At 36.9% G+C, this 17,558-nt stretch overlaps 1 protein-coding gene across 2 annotated transcripts in view; it reads right to left on the bottom strand.

The window, feature by feature from the left end:
* DHX57 (DExH-box helicase 57) overlaps positions 1 to 17,558 on the bottom strand; it is a 56,896-nt gene that overhangs the window by 14,765 nt on the left and 24,573 nt on the right. For both annotated transcript variants that reach the window (XR_004424805.1, XM_033124508.1), the window contains exons 11-18: positions 16,796 to 16,850; positions 15,066 to 15,271; positions 11,844 to 11,960; positions 8,794 to 8,890; positions 7,802 to 7,975; positions 6,968 to 7,168; positions 3,809 to 4,085; positions 4 to 99 (exon numbers count right to left, since the gene is read on the bottom strand). Coding sequence is in view for 1 of the 2 variants with exons in the window: in XM_033124508.1 (XP_032980399.1) it covers positions 4 to 99; positions 3,809 to 4,085; positions 6,968 to 7,168; positions 7,802 to 7,975; positions 8,794 to 8,890; positions 11,844 to 11,960; positions 15,066 to 15,271; positions 16,796 to 16,850 (1,223 nt within the window). In the remaining variant the exon portion in view is untranslated. The remainder of the gene's footprint in view (positions 1 to 3; positions 100 to 3,808; positions 4,086 to 6,967; positions 7,169 to 7,801; positions 7,976 to 8,793; positions 8,891 to 11,843; positions 11,961 to 15,065; positions 15,272 to 16,795; positions 16,851 to 17,558) is intronic.

The following is a 17,558-nucleotide window of genomic DNA, read 5'->3' as shown; positions in this document are numbered from 1 at the left end:
TACTTTGTATGCTCGTAGAAGGGCCAGATAATCACTGTTTGCAAATGCAAATTCTAGTTTTTTCTGGTTAGCTTCCTCTTTTTTATCCCAGGGAGACACCTAAACGAGGAACAACAGATTTGAAGGACATGTGTTACCTGAAATTTCAAAGGGCACTTTCCTGTTGCTGAAGCCAGGGGCTTTGGAAGTGCTGTGTGGCACAGAGTACTGAGCGGGGGGGCTGACGAAAGGCAATTAGGTGGTCACTGGCAAGCTAACACTTTTATGTCCTTGTGAGTCTGTCTGCCCACCCAAAATAAGCTCTGCTGGGTCTTTTAGTTCCCAGTGGCAAGATGTCATCAAAGGGCCACTCATTCTAAAAGCTAGCTCTAAAGTCTAAAATTCTAACTCTGTTGTATCTTTATTTTGGACTCTTACCTTTTATACCTGAGTGTCTCCTACTTCTACACCCATAACAAATGCTTTCTTATTGTTTTAATAATGCTTACAGGTCCTCCTTTTCCCTACAGATTTGTAAAATTAGCTGAGAACTTAATTTTCAGTGCTTCCTCCCCTTAGAGACCTATGGACTCCAGTTTAGATGAAAGTTGTTTACTTACAAAAGGAGACTTAAACGCCAAACTGGCAGCAATGGTGAGAGCAGGCTCCAAACAGCGGAAGATAGACCCAATACCAAAGCTGGTGTCACTATGTATTAATGACACCAGCACGAGCTGCAGCAGCTCCTCAGAGCAAGCTAAATAAAACAAGACTCCAGCCATAACACCACTGAGAATCACTGTAAGCCCACTGTGGTGCTTCTCTCTAACTTTTGTATATTTAAACACATTTATAGCTAACACCTTCCTTTTTAAGAAGGCCAGTGGGAAAAGGATTACATTTGGGAGATTAATATTATGTTTACAAAACCCAGTAAAGGCCAAGTGTGTTTAGTTTAAGCTCAGGATGACATCAATATTTCTAATGAACATCCAATACTTCTAATATTTCTGTATTCCAATAAAATAAAAGAGTCAGTAAGAGGTTTATTTAGATGATTGAGACAGAGGTCCTCCTCACAAAATACTCACCACTATGTGAAAATAAAGGCAGAGTGACACTCGACCCAACAACAGCAGAATATCTATTTTCCGCAAGTCCACATAAAATACTCTCCGGGATAGACGACATGCTTGCCCATAAAACAAATCTTAATAAATTTTAAAGACCTGAAATAATATAAAGTATGTTCTCTGACCACAACAGAATGAAATTAGAAATCAATAATGGAGAAAAAATTGGGAAACCCACAAGCATGTGGAAATTAAACAATATATGCCTAAATAACCAATGGATCACAGCAAAACCAAAAAGGGAAATCAGGAAATACTTGAGATGAATGAAAATGAATATACAACATACTAAAACTCATGGAATGCAGCTAACGCAGTCTTCACAGAAAGATTTATAGCTGTAAGCATCTATTAATATATTAAAAAAGAAGATCTCAAATCAATATCCTTACCTTCGAACTTAAGACAATGGAAAAGAAGAGCAAACTAAACCTACAGCAAACAGAGGAAGGAAATAAAAAGGAGCAGAAATGAATAAGGGAATAGAAAAACAAGATGGGAAATCAATTAAACCAAAAGCTAGTTCTCTGGAAAGGTCAGCAAAATTGACAAACCTTCAGCTAAACTAACCAAGAAAAAAAGAGAGAAGGCTCAGATGACTAGAATCAGAAATGAAAAAGGGGACATTATTACTACCAACTTCTCAGAAATAAAAAGGACTATAAAGGAACACTATAAACAATTGTGCATTAATAAATTAGATAACTTAGATGAAATGGACAAATTCCTAGAAAACTACAAACTATCAAAACTGATAAACTGATTCAAAAAGAAATAGACAAGCTGAATAGACCTGTAATAAGTAAAGACAATGAATTAGTAATCAAAAACTTAACCAGAAAAGCCTAGGTTGCTTCACCACTGAATTCTACCAAACATTTAAAGAATACTAATTCCTTACAAATTCTTCAAAAAAACAGAAAAAGGAACACTTCTAAATCATTCAATGTGACCAGTATTACTCTGATACCAAAGCCAAAAACAGTACAAGAAAAAAACAGAAAACTACAGAGCAGTATCTTATGAATATGATGTAAAAATCTTCAACAAAATAAAAAAAGGACACAGTTGGAGGACTCACACTTCCTGATTTCAAACAGTACAAAACCAGAGTAATCAAAACAGTATGGTACTCAATGGAATAGAATCAAGTCCAAGTGATTTTTGACAAGCATGCCAAGACCATTCAATGGGGAAAGAACAGTCTTTTCAACAAATGGTGCTGGGACACTCGATAGTCACATGCCAAAGAATGAAGTTGGATTCTTACCTTATACCATATACAAAAATTAACTCAAAATGGACCAAAGACCATACTGTAAGAGATCAAACTCTCAGGAAAAAACATAGGGATAAATCTTCATGACTTTGGATTTGGGAATGGATTCTTAACTATGGCAACAAAAAATGAGACAAACTGAACTTATCAAAATTAAAAACTTTTGTGTTTCAAAGGACATATCAAGAAAGTGAAAAAGGCAACCTATAGAAATGGGAGAAAGTATTTGCAAAGCATTTACCTGATAAGGAATTTGTATCCAGAATATATAATGAACTGTTACAACTCAATAACAAAAAGACAAATAATTAAAAAATGGGCAAAGGATCTAAGTAGACACTTCTTGAAAGAAGGTATGCATATGGCTAATAAGCAAATTAAAAGATGTTTAATATTATTAGCAATGAGGGAAATACAAGTCAAAACCACAAATTCACACCCCCTAAGATGGTTATAATAAAAAAGTCAGATAGTAAGTGTTGGTGAGGATGTAGAGAAATTGCAACCCTGATAAACGGCTGGTAGAATATAATATACAGGTACTTTGGAAGAGTCTGGAAGTTCCTCAAAGAATTAAATACAGAGTTACCATTTCAGCTAGTAATTTCAGTCCTAGGTATATACTCATGACAATTGAAAACATATATCCACATAAAAAGTTATACACGCATCTTTATAGCCGAAGGTGAAAACAATCCCAAATGTCCATCAAGTGCTGAATACATAAACAAAATGTATTATTTCCATACAAAGGAATGTTATTGGGCCATAAAAGAATGAAGCACTGATACATGCTATAACATAGATGAACCTTAAAAGCATTATGCTAAGTGAAGAAGCCAGTCACAAAAAACCATATATTATATTATTTCATTAATATGAAATGTTCAGAAGAGGCAAATCTGTGAAGACAGAAAGTAGACTGGTGGTTGCCTGGAGCTGGAGTGGATGGGGGACTGGAGGGGAATAAGGGAATAATATCTCAGAAGTTTCTTTATGAGGTGATAAAAAATATTCTAAAACTGACTACGGTGATGATTGCACAGTACCAAAACTGTTGAATTGAGTCAATTATATTTCAATAAAGGTGTTTAAAAAAGTGGTCCGATGTATTTACTGACTTTTAAAATCATGCAGGGGCACCTTTTGCTTGGTTGCATTTTCTGATTTTTCTATAATGAGCAAGTATAGCAGATATAATAAAAAGCACATTTAGATTATTTTAATAAATTCGATCTTTAGTTCTTAAACTTTTTATTTGGGGCATGAATTTCTTTGAGGTTCATATAAAAGTTATAGGTATTGTGCCCTCAAAATCACATACAAGAATATTTTTAGGGGGTTCGCTACCTCTGAAGCCCCCATGGTCCCCTTAGAGACCTATGGACTCCAGTTTAGATAAAAGTTGTTTACTTACAAAAGGAGATTTAAACGCCAAACTGGCAGCAATGGTGAGAGCAGGATCCAAACAGCGGAAGATAGACCCAAACAACATCAGTTTGCCGATTCTCACATCTACGGGCAGAGAGGCCAAGTGATACCCCAAGGGAGTCAGTTTTTCATCTAGAGTTAAAGCTCCCAAGTCTCGTAATCGTATTTTTGAGGCTCGGAGAGAATCAGGGTGTGGCGGTTCAATGAGCCGAGAGAACACTGACTGAAGATCATGAGTGCTAAACATCTCTAAAATTTTAATTCTGAAAAAAGAAAACAAAATAATAATTTGTGAGTTTTATTTGGGGTGGGATGACACCATTGGAGTAAGCTTCTTTCTTGAATGAAAATAATTTTTAATTTTCCAGATATAAGCTTTTATAAACCAGTCAATGCTAGTTTAAATAAATTTTTAAAATATCTCTTATGTCTTCTAGTCCTTCAGCAATAAATTGCAGAAACACTTTCAGATCTGAACCTTACTGAGATTCAGAATAAAATTCTCTCTAAAAACTTTCTAAATGCTTCTTTCCAAAATAATGGGTTCAAATCATGAAATAAAACTCAAATAACCCATTTACTCTCTTTCCCACATCTTGCCAAATTGCCAAAATACAGGTAACACGTGCACTATCGTAACCAGTGGAGGGAATGTAGATTGACGAGGCACCACTCTGATCAATTGTTGTTTGAGATCCTTGGCCCATAAACACTGCAGTTTCATCCAATCATGTTGGAGAGCTGGTATTTAGAAAAGTCGATGCCATCAGCAAAGGACTTGAATGCAACTGCACGTTTAACAACTTCAGTATCTTCTAGCTTGAACAGTGTTGTTGATCTTAGAGACAGTTCATATCGCTGAAGGAAGCCATCTCACAAGTGTTGTGATGCTTTGAATTCTTCTGGGGATATTTCTAACTGTGGTGCCATTGCAAGGGCAAATGCTTGAGTATCAGCCCTGCATACAAACCAAAGCCTTTGCTCTCCTGTCAGCAATCCATTCACAGATGATGTCTTCTGGCTCAGGAAATAATTGTTGCCGACCTGATCCACATTTGCGCTTCTTAGCATTTCCCTCTTCCACCTGTCGACTGAGGTTATTGTACTCTGCTTGCCATTTTTGGATCATACAGAGATCCAACTTCTTCTCTTTGTAGAAAGCCATAAGATTCTTGCCCCAGGAATCCTCCACAATTCCTTTCTTGTACTCGACGGAATAGCTCTTTCTTTTTGCACTCATCTTGTCTGGGGGTCAAAATATTATTCCCTTTAAATCTACCATTAAATCAAGTGTTAATTGAAGCCTTACAAGACAGGAGTGGCAACAAAAATGATGAGTTAATAATGGTCCACACAAAAGTGACGAAAAATTGCAGGCACCAAAATTCAGGAAACGTTTCTTTATTTCACACGAGTACATTAAGTACATTCGTTACAATACACGACGTATTGAATAATGAAGATTCATATGAGACACAAGCACGTCCATTCGTTACCAAGTGCGCACATTATTTATGCGTTGTGTCTGTACTCCGATTGGTCATTCGGCAATAAGTCTCGAGTTCATCTGTTTACATAGGCATTTACCTCTCATCAAAAGGCGCCCGCTTGGGTATTTACAAATACTTAATTATAATTTATATTACCATGTATTTTAGTATTAATGTCAATAATATTATTTATATTTATTTATATATTAATATTATTTTGTAATTCAATACATCCATTGTGTGTTGCAATGGACGTACTAAATGTGTCTGTCTGGCTGACGATCTTACCTGGGGCTTATTTTTGGGTTAAGGCGTATACTAACGAGCATACTGAAAAATCATGCTAGGGCTTATTTTCTGGTTAGGTCTTATTTTCGGGCAAATAAGGTATTGCATTTTCCCCTTCTCTCATCCTCCCAAATGGGTCAATCAACTTACAGAGCTCTCTCAAATCCCTTCACTTCTCTTCATTTGCACTGTTCCTACCTTAGTTCAAAGCATCTGCTTGCCCAATTTCCTTTTTTTTCTCTCTTTTTTAAAGATGGTTCTTCTTTTTTTTTTTTAATTTGGGAATATTGGGAACAGTGTGCTTCTCCAGGACCCATCAGCTCCAAGTCATTGTCCCTTCAAATCTAGTTGTGGAGGGCACAGATCAGCTCCAAGTCCAGTTGCCATTTTCAATCTTTAGTTGCAGGGGGCGCAGCCCACCATCTGAACGAGCAACCTTGTTAGGAGCTCGCGCCCTAACCAACTGAGCCATCTGGTGGCCCCTCCGGAAGCTCAGCAGCAGCTGGTTGTCTTCAATCTAGTTGTGGAGGGCACAGTTCACTGGCCCATGTGGGAATCGAACCAGCAACTCTGTTGTTCAGAGCTCGTGCTCTAACTAATTGAGCCATCCAGCTGCCCCTGCTTGCTCAAGTTCTTAAGACTTGACCATGAACATTTGAAAGCAGGGACTGTGTCTTCAATCCTACAATATCCCTAGTGCTTAGCCCAACCCTTGGCAAATGGCAGGCTCTCAAAATAAAATTGCTAGATAAAAAAAGAGCTATAAATCTTTGTACAAGTAACTTTTTTTCCTTTGGATTATTTTATGGGCATACTCCCTCAAAGTGATGTGGGTCAAAGGGCATGGATAATTTTAGAGTTCCTGCATAATATCAAGCAAATTTTCACCAAGGTTGAACCATAGGTTCCCCAACTTCAATAACACTGAGTTTGATCATTCATTCATTAAATTCTATTTAATGCTATTTATTCTTGTTTGTTCGTCAGGTAGATAATGGTGTTTTCAAGTTGTTTTTTGTTCACTTTGCTCCAACTGTTAATGAGGCTGTAGATTTTTCCCTGTGATGATTTTATATTGGTGGTACCCTAGCAGAAATTTCTTTAGATAAGTTAGATTATTTTTCTGACTTACAAATATACTCTTAAGCTCTATTTCGGGGCCACCCTCTGCAATGTAAGAGATCTTTATGTGCAGAAAGTTAAAAGGAATTGTAAAGGCAACACTGAAGCACTCTTTCTTTGCAAATGAATGAGTTCATCCATGTCCACTCTTAGCAAAACAAGTCTACTAAGAAAAAGAAAAATTAGGGACTTAGGGTGAGAAATATCTAGGCCTTTGGAAGCAGAACACAAAGATCAAGATGTACCTCAGACATAGCTGTTCCAATGGCACTCTTTGTATTTCTGGTAGCTGCTGCTTTAAAAGCTGGTGACTGAAGTGATGGCTAGTGAACAAGTGGAAGCAGACCCCAGATGCAACACGGCCCGCTCGACCTTTCCTCTGCAGAGCATTAGCTTGAGAGACAAAAGTATCCTCTAGACTTTCCATGCCTTTGCTGGCATCATATCTATAAAGAAAATGTTAAAAAAAAAAAAAAGTTATTTCACAAAACATGGCCGAGACTCTAGTTAGCATGGACAGAATAGATGAACCACCTGACTTCTGCAGAAGGTCACAGTGTCCTGTGTGTCCTGTGCTGAGTCCCTGGTGGGAGCACACAGTGCTGATTTAAATGGTATCAAATGCCACTACATACAGTTTCTTGATTCACTCTTTTCTTTTTTTAATTCATTTTCATTTTTAGTTATTTTTGGCAAACAAAATGGTACATATTTAAGGTGCACAATGTGAAGTTTTGATAGATGTGCACACTGTGAAATGATTACCACAATCAAACTAATTAACCCATCCACCACCTTCCATATCAAGTCTTTTTCATTTAAATACATGTAAAGCATAGGATAAAAAGAGAAGAAAAACAATTAATTACTTCCAAGATAAAACCTTAAACTTTCCCCTACCATTTGACTTTAATATTATGGTCCGGCTATAAGGCTCTCTAATATGTCCACAGACAGTTTTCATACAGTATTTTTTCGAACAGTAATCTATGTAGTTTAACAGCAGTAGCCATTAGCAGCTGTGTCACTCCAAATGAGGCCATCTTTAGCCCCTCTCTTATATTGCCAAAAGAGAATACCTCTTTTCTTTCATTTTCCCAGAATCAATGACATAGACAACATCATCGATGGTGATGGATGTCTCAGCAATGTTGGTAGAAATTATAATCTTAGTTACACCTACAGGAGGTTTTACAAACACAGCCTGCTGCTCTTCACTGGATAAAGATGAATGAAGTGGGTGAACAACACATCTGAAAGGAAACAAAAGCACATTTAGTGTTCTAGCATAAACCACTGAAATCAGATTATAGTGGGTGAATTTCTATTAACAACAGATAACAATATCCATATCACACCAAGTATCAACAGCTTCTCCACAACCTGTCCTCAGGGCCCAACTCTTCTAAATGGAATGGTTCCTTCTGATCCTTACAAAATATTTACTCACTTCTATCAACTAAACACCTTGCGTCAACTAGAGAAAAACTGGAGTGTAATTCAGTAGTAAATAATCAAGAGCACTAAATAGTTGATATTCTACAAGTAACTGGCCTAGAGCACACTAACCTGCAAAGAATCATTTTTTCCTACCTTTAAATCCAGAGAAAGAGGCAGAGCCAGGGATGTATACTAAAAAAATTTCATTGTTGTATTTCTAGGGAGTGTTCACCTGTCAAGTAGCTGTCTTAGACATGAAGACACATCCAATGTGTCTTTCTACCAGAATAAAAACTGTTGAAAATTAATTTTTTCCATAATGGTAGCACTTCCTTGTTGCTACTAACACTGGCTTCTCCCATCCCTTGTATCTGGCAACTGAAATTACATGCAGTTTAGCTGAGTCACTATGCTAAGTGAAGATAAGTATTTTTATTTAATGGAATGGGAATGATTGATTTCCTGGAACAAATAGGTTCGTCTATTTCCAGCTGGCATAAACAAACATATTCTTGAGGAGTGACACCAGGGTCTAAAGAGGGTGACGTCTGTTAAACAGACCTTTCTGGTTACTCATCTTCAGAATATAACTGCAACAGATGACAGAAGATATAGAAAGCAATGAACTTACCGATTACTACGTCTGTTGTTGAAAAGAGAATTTGATTGTAGCTGTTCATAAAGCATCTTGATTTCTGCTAGTCCCGGTAAAAATACAAGTATAGCACCTGGGTATATAAAAAGGATCAATTTGCTAGATACAAAAAAAGGAAAAACTAACATAGATTATAAAGCTATTTTAAATGAAAAAAAGTAAGAATCTGCAAGTTTTCACCATCAATTTTCTTTGTAAAGTCCCCAAGGCTTTAATGGATAACAAACTTTAAAAATACATTTTCTGACTTAATAACTACAAAATTAATGGGATATTATTATTTTTCTGTAATAGGAAAAACCGAAGTGTGGAAAAATATAATGACTTAAGTTATACAAGAATCATTAGCAAAGCTCTTTAAACATATTTCATCAGTGCACTGGCCACTGACATTCTGTTTCTATACGAAGAATAATCCTTCTAATCTTACAAGATAGGAAGACTTTTCTCTCTATTACCAGAAAAAAACCCATAAACATTTTAGTGGAAACGAGACAAAGGAACTATAATTTGCTAGCCAACGTGGTAATCTAAGTTCAGCTATATTTTGAAGAGGTAGCGCATTAACCAACCAGCCCACATTTATGGTTTATGGGCTTTTAAATTTTACATTAAAGAAAATAAGCAGTGATAACTGATTATAGTGTATTTCTGTGCCAAGAGTGATCACTCAGCAATAGCCACCTTCTTCTGACCTCTATTCAGATAGGAAATTAGCACCATCTTCACTAGCCTTTAACTTCAAAAATATTTATTGGGCGTCTATATCACCTCTGTGTTAGGTACAATGGAATATATAACACAGATCTGTCCATAAGGAATTCATGACATTTTATCTATCACAGTTATTCTCCCTGCTAAATAAACAAGGAAACAAAATCATTTAAAAAAATGGAACTCTGAAGGAAGAAGGGCAAAAGCTATCTTCCAGAGTTGGTATTAACACTTAACAGTATACAAAGCATGTTCACATACATTATCTCATTGGATCCTCACAGCCACCCGTGGAGAAGGTTATTATAATAGTGCCCTTAAAGTGACTCAGTAGCTTGGCCAGCTCAGAGAGTCAGTAAGAGTGCGGCCTGGACACAAAGCTAGGGTTTCTGGCATAAGATCCATGCTCTTTCCATTACATACTGCCTGCTCTTCCCCACTAAAATACCACAACGTTTTAGAGTGGTAAAATAATCTATGTGGATGCAAGAAAATATTTTGTCTATATTTTTGTGTGCCTTCTGATCTGTTCTACTCTCATGGCTTGGCCATCTGTATGAGGGATATCTTTAACATTCACAAATATATTACCGACTCCCTAATCACTGCATCTGCAGGCTTTGAATTCAGGTAATTTTCTAACATTTCTGTCTGCTACGCTTGATTTTTGTCAATAATAGTTTTTCCTTTGGGATGAAACAAGATATTCAATACAGTAATAATGCATTAATAATGCAGTAATAAGTCAAAGTGGCTACTTGCCAAGAGATGAGAAACAAGATAGTTTAATATTTTTATGTGGGTCACACGTCTCTTTAGAAAATACCATGATTAACATTTAAGCAGACGAGGGCAGCCATTCCCATTTCTCTTAAACACTGTGTAATGAACACGTAATGTAATTGTGTAATTATTTGATCTATTATTCAATTTAATACCATGATTAAAGTCTAAGCAGATGAGGGCAGCCATTCCCATTTCTCTTAAGCATGGTGTAATGAAAACATAATGTAATTGTGAAATTATTCGATCTATTATTCAACTTAACGATCACCCAACATTGGCTGTATCTATTCATGCAAGAAATATTTACTCCATACCTAAATATTCCAGGCACTGTTCTAGAGTCTGAGGAACACAGTGGTGCACAAGAAATCCTATTCTTTTTAAAAAGAAATTTTTTTTTTAATTGGGGAATATTGGGGAACAGTGTGTTTCTCCAGGGCCCGTCAGCTCCAAGTCATTGTCCTTCAATCTAGTTGTGGAGGGCACAGCTCAGCTCCAAATCCAGTCACCACTTTCAATCTTTAGCTGCAGGGGCGCAGCCTACCATCCCATGTGGGAATTGAACCTGCAAACTTATTGTTAAGAGCTTATGCTCTACCCAACGGAGCCATCTGGCCGTCCCTCCAGAAACTCAGCGGCAGCTCGTTGTCTCCAATCTAGTTGTGGAGGGTGCAACTCACTGGCCCATGTGGGAATCGAACTGGCAACACTGATGTTCAGAGCTCACGCTCTAACCAACTGAGCCATCCAGCTACCCCCAAGAAATCCTATTCTTAAGGAGCTTACATTCTGTTGAAGAAGACTGTCAATAAGCAGAACTATAATTTTGCATAGTGTTATGTGCTATAATGAAAATCACAATCATTTTTAGTTTTATGATAGAGTAAGGGGCGGGACAAGAAAACAGATAGGGTGGTCAGAGAGTCTTCTTTGAAGAAAAAATATTTGACAGAAACCTGAATGGTATGAAGGATTCAGTTGTGAGGAGATCTGGGTCTTTCATTCTGGGGATAAGGAACTGCAAGTGAGGTTAAGAAGGCCCCTGGGACGGGAAGACAGTGAGTAAGGGGAAAGCAGTTACTGCTCTGTGTTATAGCAGCAGCAGCAGAAACAGTGATAAAAACAGTAATGATGAGATAAATCCTTATTGTCCTATGACCTTCATGTGTAGTCTTCATGTGACTCAAACATTTATTACTCTACTAGGCTCCCATTTAGCCAGGGACTGGGTGCTTAACATGCGGACCATCCAGGCCTTCTTTTCAGCTTTCTTCCTTTTGGACTTTGTATTGTTAACATCTTTGGGTTCGGTAGGAGCAAACGAGTGCCAAACAAAAAGAGTGGGTGAACCTCAAAAGGTAGAATTCCCCCCCAAAAAGCCTAATAAGCAACTTTACACACAACTGGGAGGGGGTGAAAGTTGGGGGTGAGGATGAGGTCTCCAGGAAAGAGGCGGTACCCATGATCTCAGTAAGCTTCCTTCCCTTTTGCCATCTCACACATAAATGAAGACAAGAAGCAATTACCTGGAGGGTAGGAGTGCTTTCCATCTACAATCCATTCTAACAAGGCCTCTATTAATTCAAGATTAACCTTTTCAAAATCCATGACGGACATTGTTTTGATGACTGATTTGCTAACCCCTGAAAGAAAGGTAAAAATCAGAAAAATAATTAAACCTTATTGAAGACAATATGCCAGTGAACTAGGTGAGTGTCTTGACGTGATTTAGTAACACAGACGTTCACATTTAATGTACTGAAATGATTTTTTTCTTTCAGTTTCTCAGAAAATACGCGCTCACTGGAAGTACTGTTTGCTTGAACAATAACCCAAAGACTAGGCTCTTAACCCTGCTGTGAAGGCCCAGATAGGCCACTTTTTTCCACCTTCTTGCCCCTCTTATCTGTCACACAGTTATTGACAATTTTAGCCCTAGAAAAAAAATTCAAAGTCAAATACATTTTGGAAAGAAATCCCTTCCAGATTCAATCAAGTCAAGAGTCAGATCAGATGATGTCCAGGTAACAGTGAGCCATGGAAATCAATGGATAGACCACAACTTTCACCAGTATCTTTAGAACAGTGACTCTTAACCTTTAGGTTCGTTTGAGAAAACCTTAAATGGATCTTCCCTGAAAAAACAAATACACGATTTTCACCAACAACTCTGAAGTCTATCCATAGACTTTCAGGTTAAGGGTCTACAATTTCCTCCTAATTTATCTGAGACCTTGTAAACTGTGCTTTGGGTTGTACTACAAGCCCCAGCTCTTTGAAAAACTAATTGCATATTCTTGGTGAGACCAACTCTCCAAAGACTGCTGCCCTTTCTTCTTGGGTCCTCCTAATGGTCCATCAACCTACATGTAGCCTAAATGGAACAAAATAACTGTAGTTGGTATCAAGGAAACGAAGTTCCCTATATTAATGCTAAAAAGTTTGAAGAGAGGCAAAAGCAGTTTCTAAATAATGTTCTGGCAGAGTGAACCCTATGTTGTTCAAAAATGAAAGAAAGGAAGAAATAGGCTACACAAATAAGAGTGTGGCTGGGTATGGAAAGCAAAGGAAACACTTTTATTTGTCAAGATTCCAAATAGGCACTTTTCAAAAAGGATAAAGATCAACTACCTGAAAAAGAGGAAGAGAAGTGAAAATCGTTTTCTAAACAATTTTTTTATACTTTGGCAGTTTTTACCAACCAATTATATAGTTAAAAGAACTGATTATTATTATTTTTTAACTAGAAAAAGTTTTAAAAATTGAGCTCATGAACATTATCTAATTTTTGAGAAGTAAAAGAGCACTAAGATCAACTAGATCAAGTCTCTTTTTACAGGGAAAAGTAGGCTCAGAGAAGCTCAGTGAACAGCTCAGCACTATACAGAAACTATTGGCAGAGCTAGGTTTCCTGACCTCAAATCTGCCCTCCTCTTTCCTTAGAAAAAAGTTCTCAGAAGTGCTTTCTGAACTTTGGTAACCTCTGTGCTTGAAATTAGAAAAGGCATGGCTTAGATCTAGTCACTACACAGGGGGGAAACCAAGCTGACATCACCTTAACAAAGTGATCAAAGTTAACACAGGACAAACCCACACCATGTGCCTCCTGAATAATGTACCAAGAAGGACTCAACATTATTTCTAACCAAAAACGCATCACCTATATTTAATCATGGGGAAACATAACTGGCTGAATTCTTCAAAAACATCAAGGTCATAAAAGAAAAATAAAGGCTGGGAAATTTTTCCAGATCAAAAGAAACTAAAGACACATTATGACTAAATGCAGTATGCAATCCTGGGTTAGACCCTGGATCAAGAAAAAAATAGCAATAAAAGATATTCTTGACGTAAGTGGCAATGTGGCAAAATTAGAATATTGGCCATGGAATAAATGATAGCATTCTATCAGTTAAGTGTTTTCTCTTTTATCATCTGTGCTTATGTAAGAGACTGCCCCTATTACTGAAATAACAGGGGTTAAGCAGCATCATATCTGCAACTTATTCTCAAAAAGTTCAGGAAAAAAAATACATACATGAACACAGAGCAAATGAAGCAAAATATTAACAACTGGTAAATCAGGGTAAAGGATATATGAGTTCATTGTGTAGTCTTGCAAATTTTTCTTCAGTTTTGAATTTGAAATCATAGCAAAATAAAGTTACAAAATACTCAAGAATATAATTTATATTTTACTACCTCCCAATTTTTCTCTAATGAATACATTTCTTATGATTTCACTGATACGTGGTATGTAAAACCGAAAACAACAAAGGAACAAGACAAACAAATGAAGAAACAAAAACTCATACACACAGACAATAGTTTAGTGGTTACCAGAAGGTAGCCGGGGAGAGGGATGGTAGATGAGGGTAAAGGGATCAAATATATGGTGATGGAAGGAGAACTGACTCTGGGTGGTGAATACACAATGTGATATATAGATGATGTATTACAGAATTGTACACCTGAAACCTATGTGACTTTACTAACAATTGTCACCCCAACAACCTTTAATTAAAAAAATATCAGGAAAAAACAACACTAATAAATATAATAATTATAATCTAATATGCGTTGGCACTGCTATTTTTCTAAGTTTAAGATTGTTCTGATGAATTAAAGACAATGTAACTATGAAACAAGAGCCACATCTTTCTTCTTCATGATCAAGGCGGGGGCGGAAACACTACAGTTGACCCTTGAACAACGTGGGGGTTAGGGGGCCCAACGCCCTGTGCAGTCGAAAATATACTCACAACGATTTTTTTTTTTTTGGCTTATAAACAACAAATTTATATTTCTCACAGATCTGGAGGCTGGGAAATCCAAGATCAAAGTGCCAGCAGATTCAGTGTCCTGTAAAAGCCCACTTCCTGGTTAACAGATGGCTGTCTTCTTGCTGTGTCTCACGTGACGAAAGGATCCACTTACAACTTTTGACTCCCCAAAAACTTACCTAACAGTAGCCTACTGTGAACTGGAAGCCTTATCCATAACATAAACAGTCGATGACACATATTTTGTATGTCATATGTATTACATACTGTATTCTTATAATAAAGTAAGCTAGAGAAAAGAAAAGGTTATTCAGGAAATCACAAGGGAGAGAAAATACATTTATAGTATTTATTTTTAAAAATCTGTGTGGAAGCAGACTCTCACTGTTCAAACTTGTGCTGTTCAAGGGTCAATGGCAGTTATCTTTGGCATAACTGTAATACGCCCCCCAGGAAGCACAGTACCTCTATAGCGGGCCAGGAGCTGCTTAAAATCTAACTGTTGATCAGGCACTGCATCTCTGACAGAATCCTGATCCTGCAGGTGAAGGGAAAGCCTCAGGTCTTCCTCCACTTCTTCAAACGCAGTTCTGTTGCGCCTTGCTTTCAGCTTCTCCTTTGACATCTGTTTCATGGAGCGCATGTATGGGCTCCCATCCTGTAACACATACCTGAGGAAGGACGACAAAGGAATGTGTCTGTGTGCCTCTGGGTCTGTTGGTGAACGAACATATTCACCTGTTCTATGTGCTCATTCAGCAGAATGCTGCTCTGTTTCTGCTCAATTCCTGTGCTATTCTTCCACCATACAGGATTCTGCTGGCTATGGCCTATTTCTGCTGAGGAACACACTGGGAAGCTTTTGGCTCTGTTTTAAGATCCTTCTGGAAGCAGTGAGTTTGAAAAAGTGAGAGAATAAAGACACACAAACTAGTTGAAAGATGATTTTTCCAGAGGTTCACATTCAATGGAAGTGGAAGAGGGCACAGAAAATAACAATTTTAATAAGCTCCGTAATAGGCTTATTGCACACTAAAGTTAGCCACTGTTGTATTTTTAGTTTGAGACTATTGTATTGCTAAACAAATACAGAATTAGGAGAGGGGCTTATTAGGAATAAAAGGAGAAGGGAGAAGGAGAAAACTTCTGAGTTGAATTTAAGGTGCCACACATCAAGGTGTTTTCATTCTGGAGCTCAGAGGTCAGGAATGAAGACACCGGTCTGGGAGTTGTTGGCACAGAGGTGAGAGCTGAAATCACATGAGCCTAAGAGAGCTAAGGAAGAGTTTAATAGTGAGATGAAACAGTGCACGAATAAAACCCTGGGGGATCTTCAAGGTTAAAGAGTAGGAAGAGGATGCAGGGCTTTCAAAGGAAAAAAATCTGTTTGTACCCTACAGACATCACCACTTTTTACTCAGTACTGAAATCATACAGACATCTTACCACTCAAACTATACTGCAACTCCTTGAGGGTAAATGATGATAATGACACGAATAGCTAACATTTATAAAGCCCTTGCTATGTGCCAGGCCCAGTTCTAAGTACTTTGAAAGTATTAATTTGAAGTATTAATTAATCCTCATAACAATGCTGTGAAGCAGCTTCTATTAATATACCCATTTTACATATGATGAAACTGAGTCATGGAGAGATTTAAGCTACTTGCCAATGAAAGCAGAGGGATTTACATACTGGATTTAAAGTCTGTCTGCAGAATCTGTACTTTATTTCATGTTAAATTCTTCCTATGTTTATTTGGTCCTTCATCTTTTATTTTTTAAAGACTTAATTTTTTAGACCAGTTTTAGGTTCATAGCAATATTGAGCAGAAGGTACAGAGTTTTCCCATATAGCCCCTGGCCCCCAGCTACATACATAGCCTCCCCCACTAGCAACATTCCCCACCAGAGTGGTGCATTAGTTACAACTGATGAACCTACATCAACACATCATAATCACCCAAAGTCTATAGTTTACATAGGGTTCCAGAGTCAGTACGATTAATATACAATACTGCCTGTGAATTGCAAATAATTTGTATAATAAATATTTGCTGAAAGAAAGGGGAAAACAAAATGTTCAAATAGAAAAATTAGAAGGGAAAAAACTATTAGTATCCTGGCATTCTGAGGTAAAATAATAATGCTGTTTTCAAAGACTTTCACCAAAACTTAATTAATGTCTTCCTTACCTTGTCACAGCAATTGCATCTTCCAGAAAAAACTGATCAACAGGAAATGTACGACCTGGAAAAACAAATAAAATAGAAAACAAAATAAATTGATAACAAAATAGAAAAGCCTCAGAATACCTCTTTAATTACCTTGAAATAGTTTGTACATATAAAATTCCCATAAAGCTTGGCACAATAAGGCACAATTTGTTCTGTGGTCTTAAAAGTATCAAAAAAAAAAAAAAGCTTTTGATAATAGAAATTAAAAGGGGTAGATTCCAGTTAGTAAAGAAAACAGAAGTGTATAGGTAGAAGAGACAATCATTTGCTAATAAACTTTCTTTACCTTTTTTAATTGGTTACTCCTATCTCACCCTCCTTTTCTCCCCACAGGGGACATTTAAATATTTAACAACTGTATTCTAGATCAAGCATATAATTTCTTATTTAAATCTATGGTCAATATACTCTATAACCAGAACCAGGAATTATTTCTTTTTATTTTGATCTATAACTAGAACAAACAATAATATCATGTTTTCCCAAATATAAGACCTAGCTGGACAATCAGCTGTAATGCGTCTTTTGGAGGAAAAATTAATATAAGACTCGGTCTTATATTAATTTTTATATAAGACCGGGTCTTATTTTACTATGAGACCGGGTCTTATATAAGATTGGGTATAATATAATATAATATAATATAATATAATATAATATAATACCAGGTCTTATATTAATTTTTGCTCCAAAAGACGCATTACAGCTGATTGTCCGGTTA

The sequence above is a fragment of the Rhinolophus ferrumequinum genome, chromosome 13 (assembly GCF_004115265.2).
Source record: "Rhinolophus ferrumequinum isolate MPI-CBG mRhiFer1 chromosome 13, mRhiFer1_v1.p, whole genome shotgun sequence".
Classification (NCBI taxonomy): domain Eukaryota; kingdom Metazoa; phylum Chordata; class Mammalia; order Chiroptera; family Rhinolophidae; genus Rhinolophus; species Rhinolophus ferrumequinum.
The sequence above is the reverse complement of the archived record's forward strand: the minus strand, read 5'-3'. Positions and strand labels throughout refer to the sequence as shown.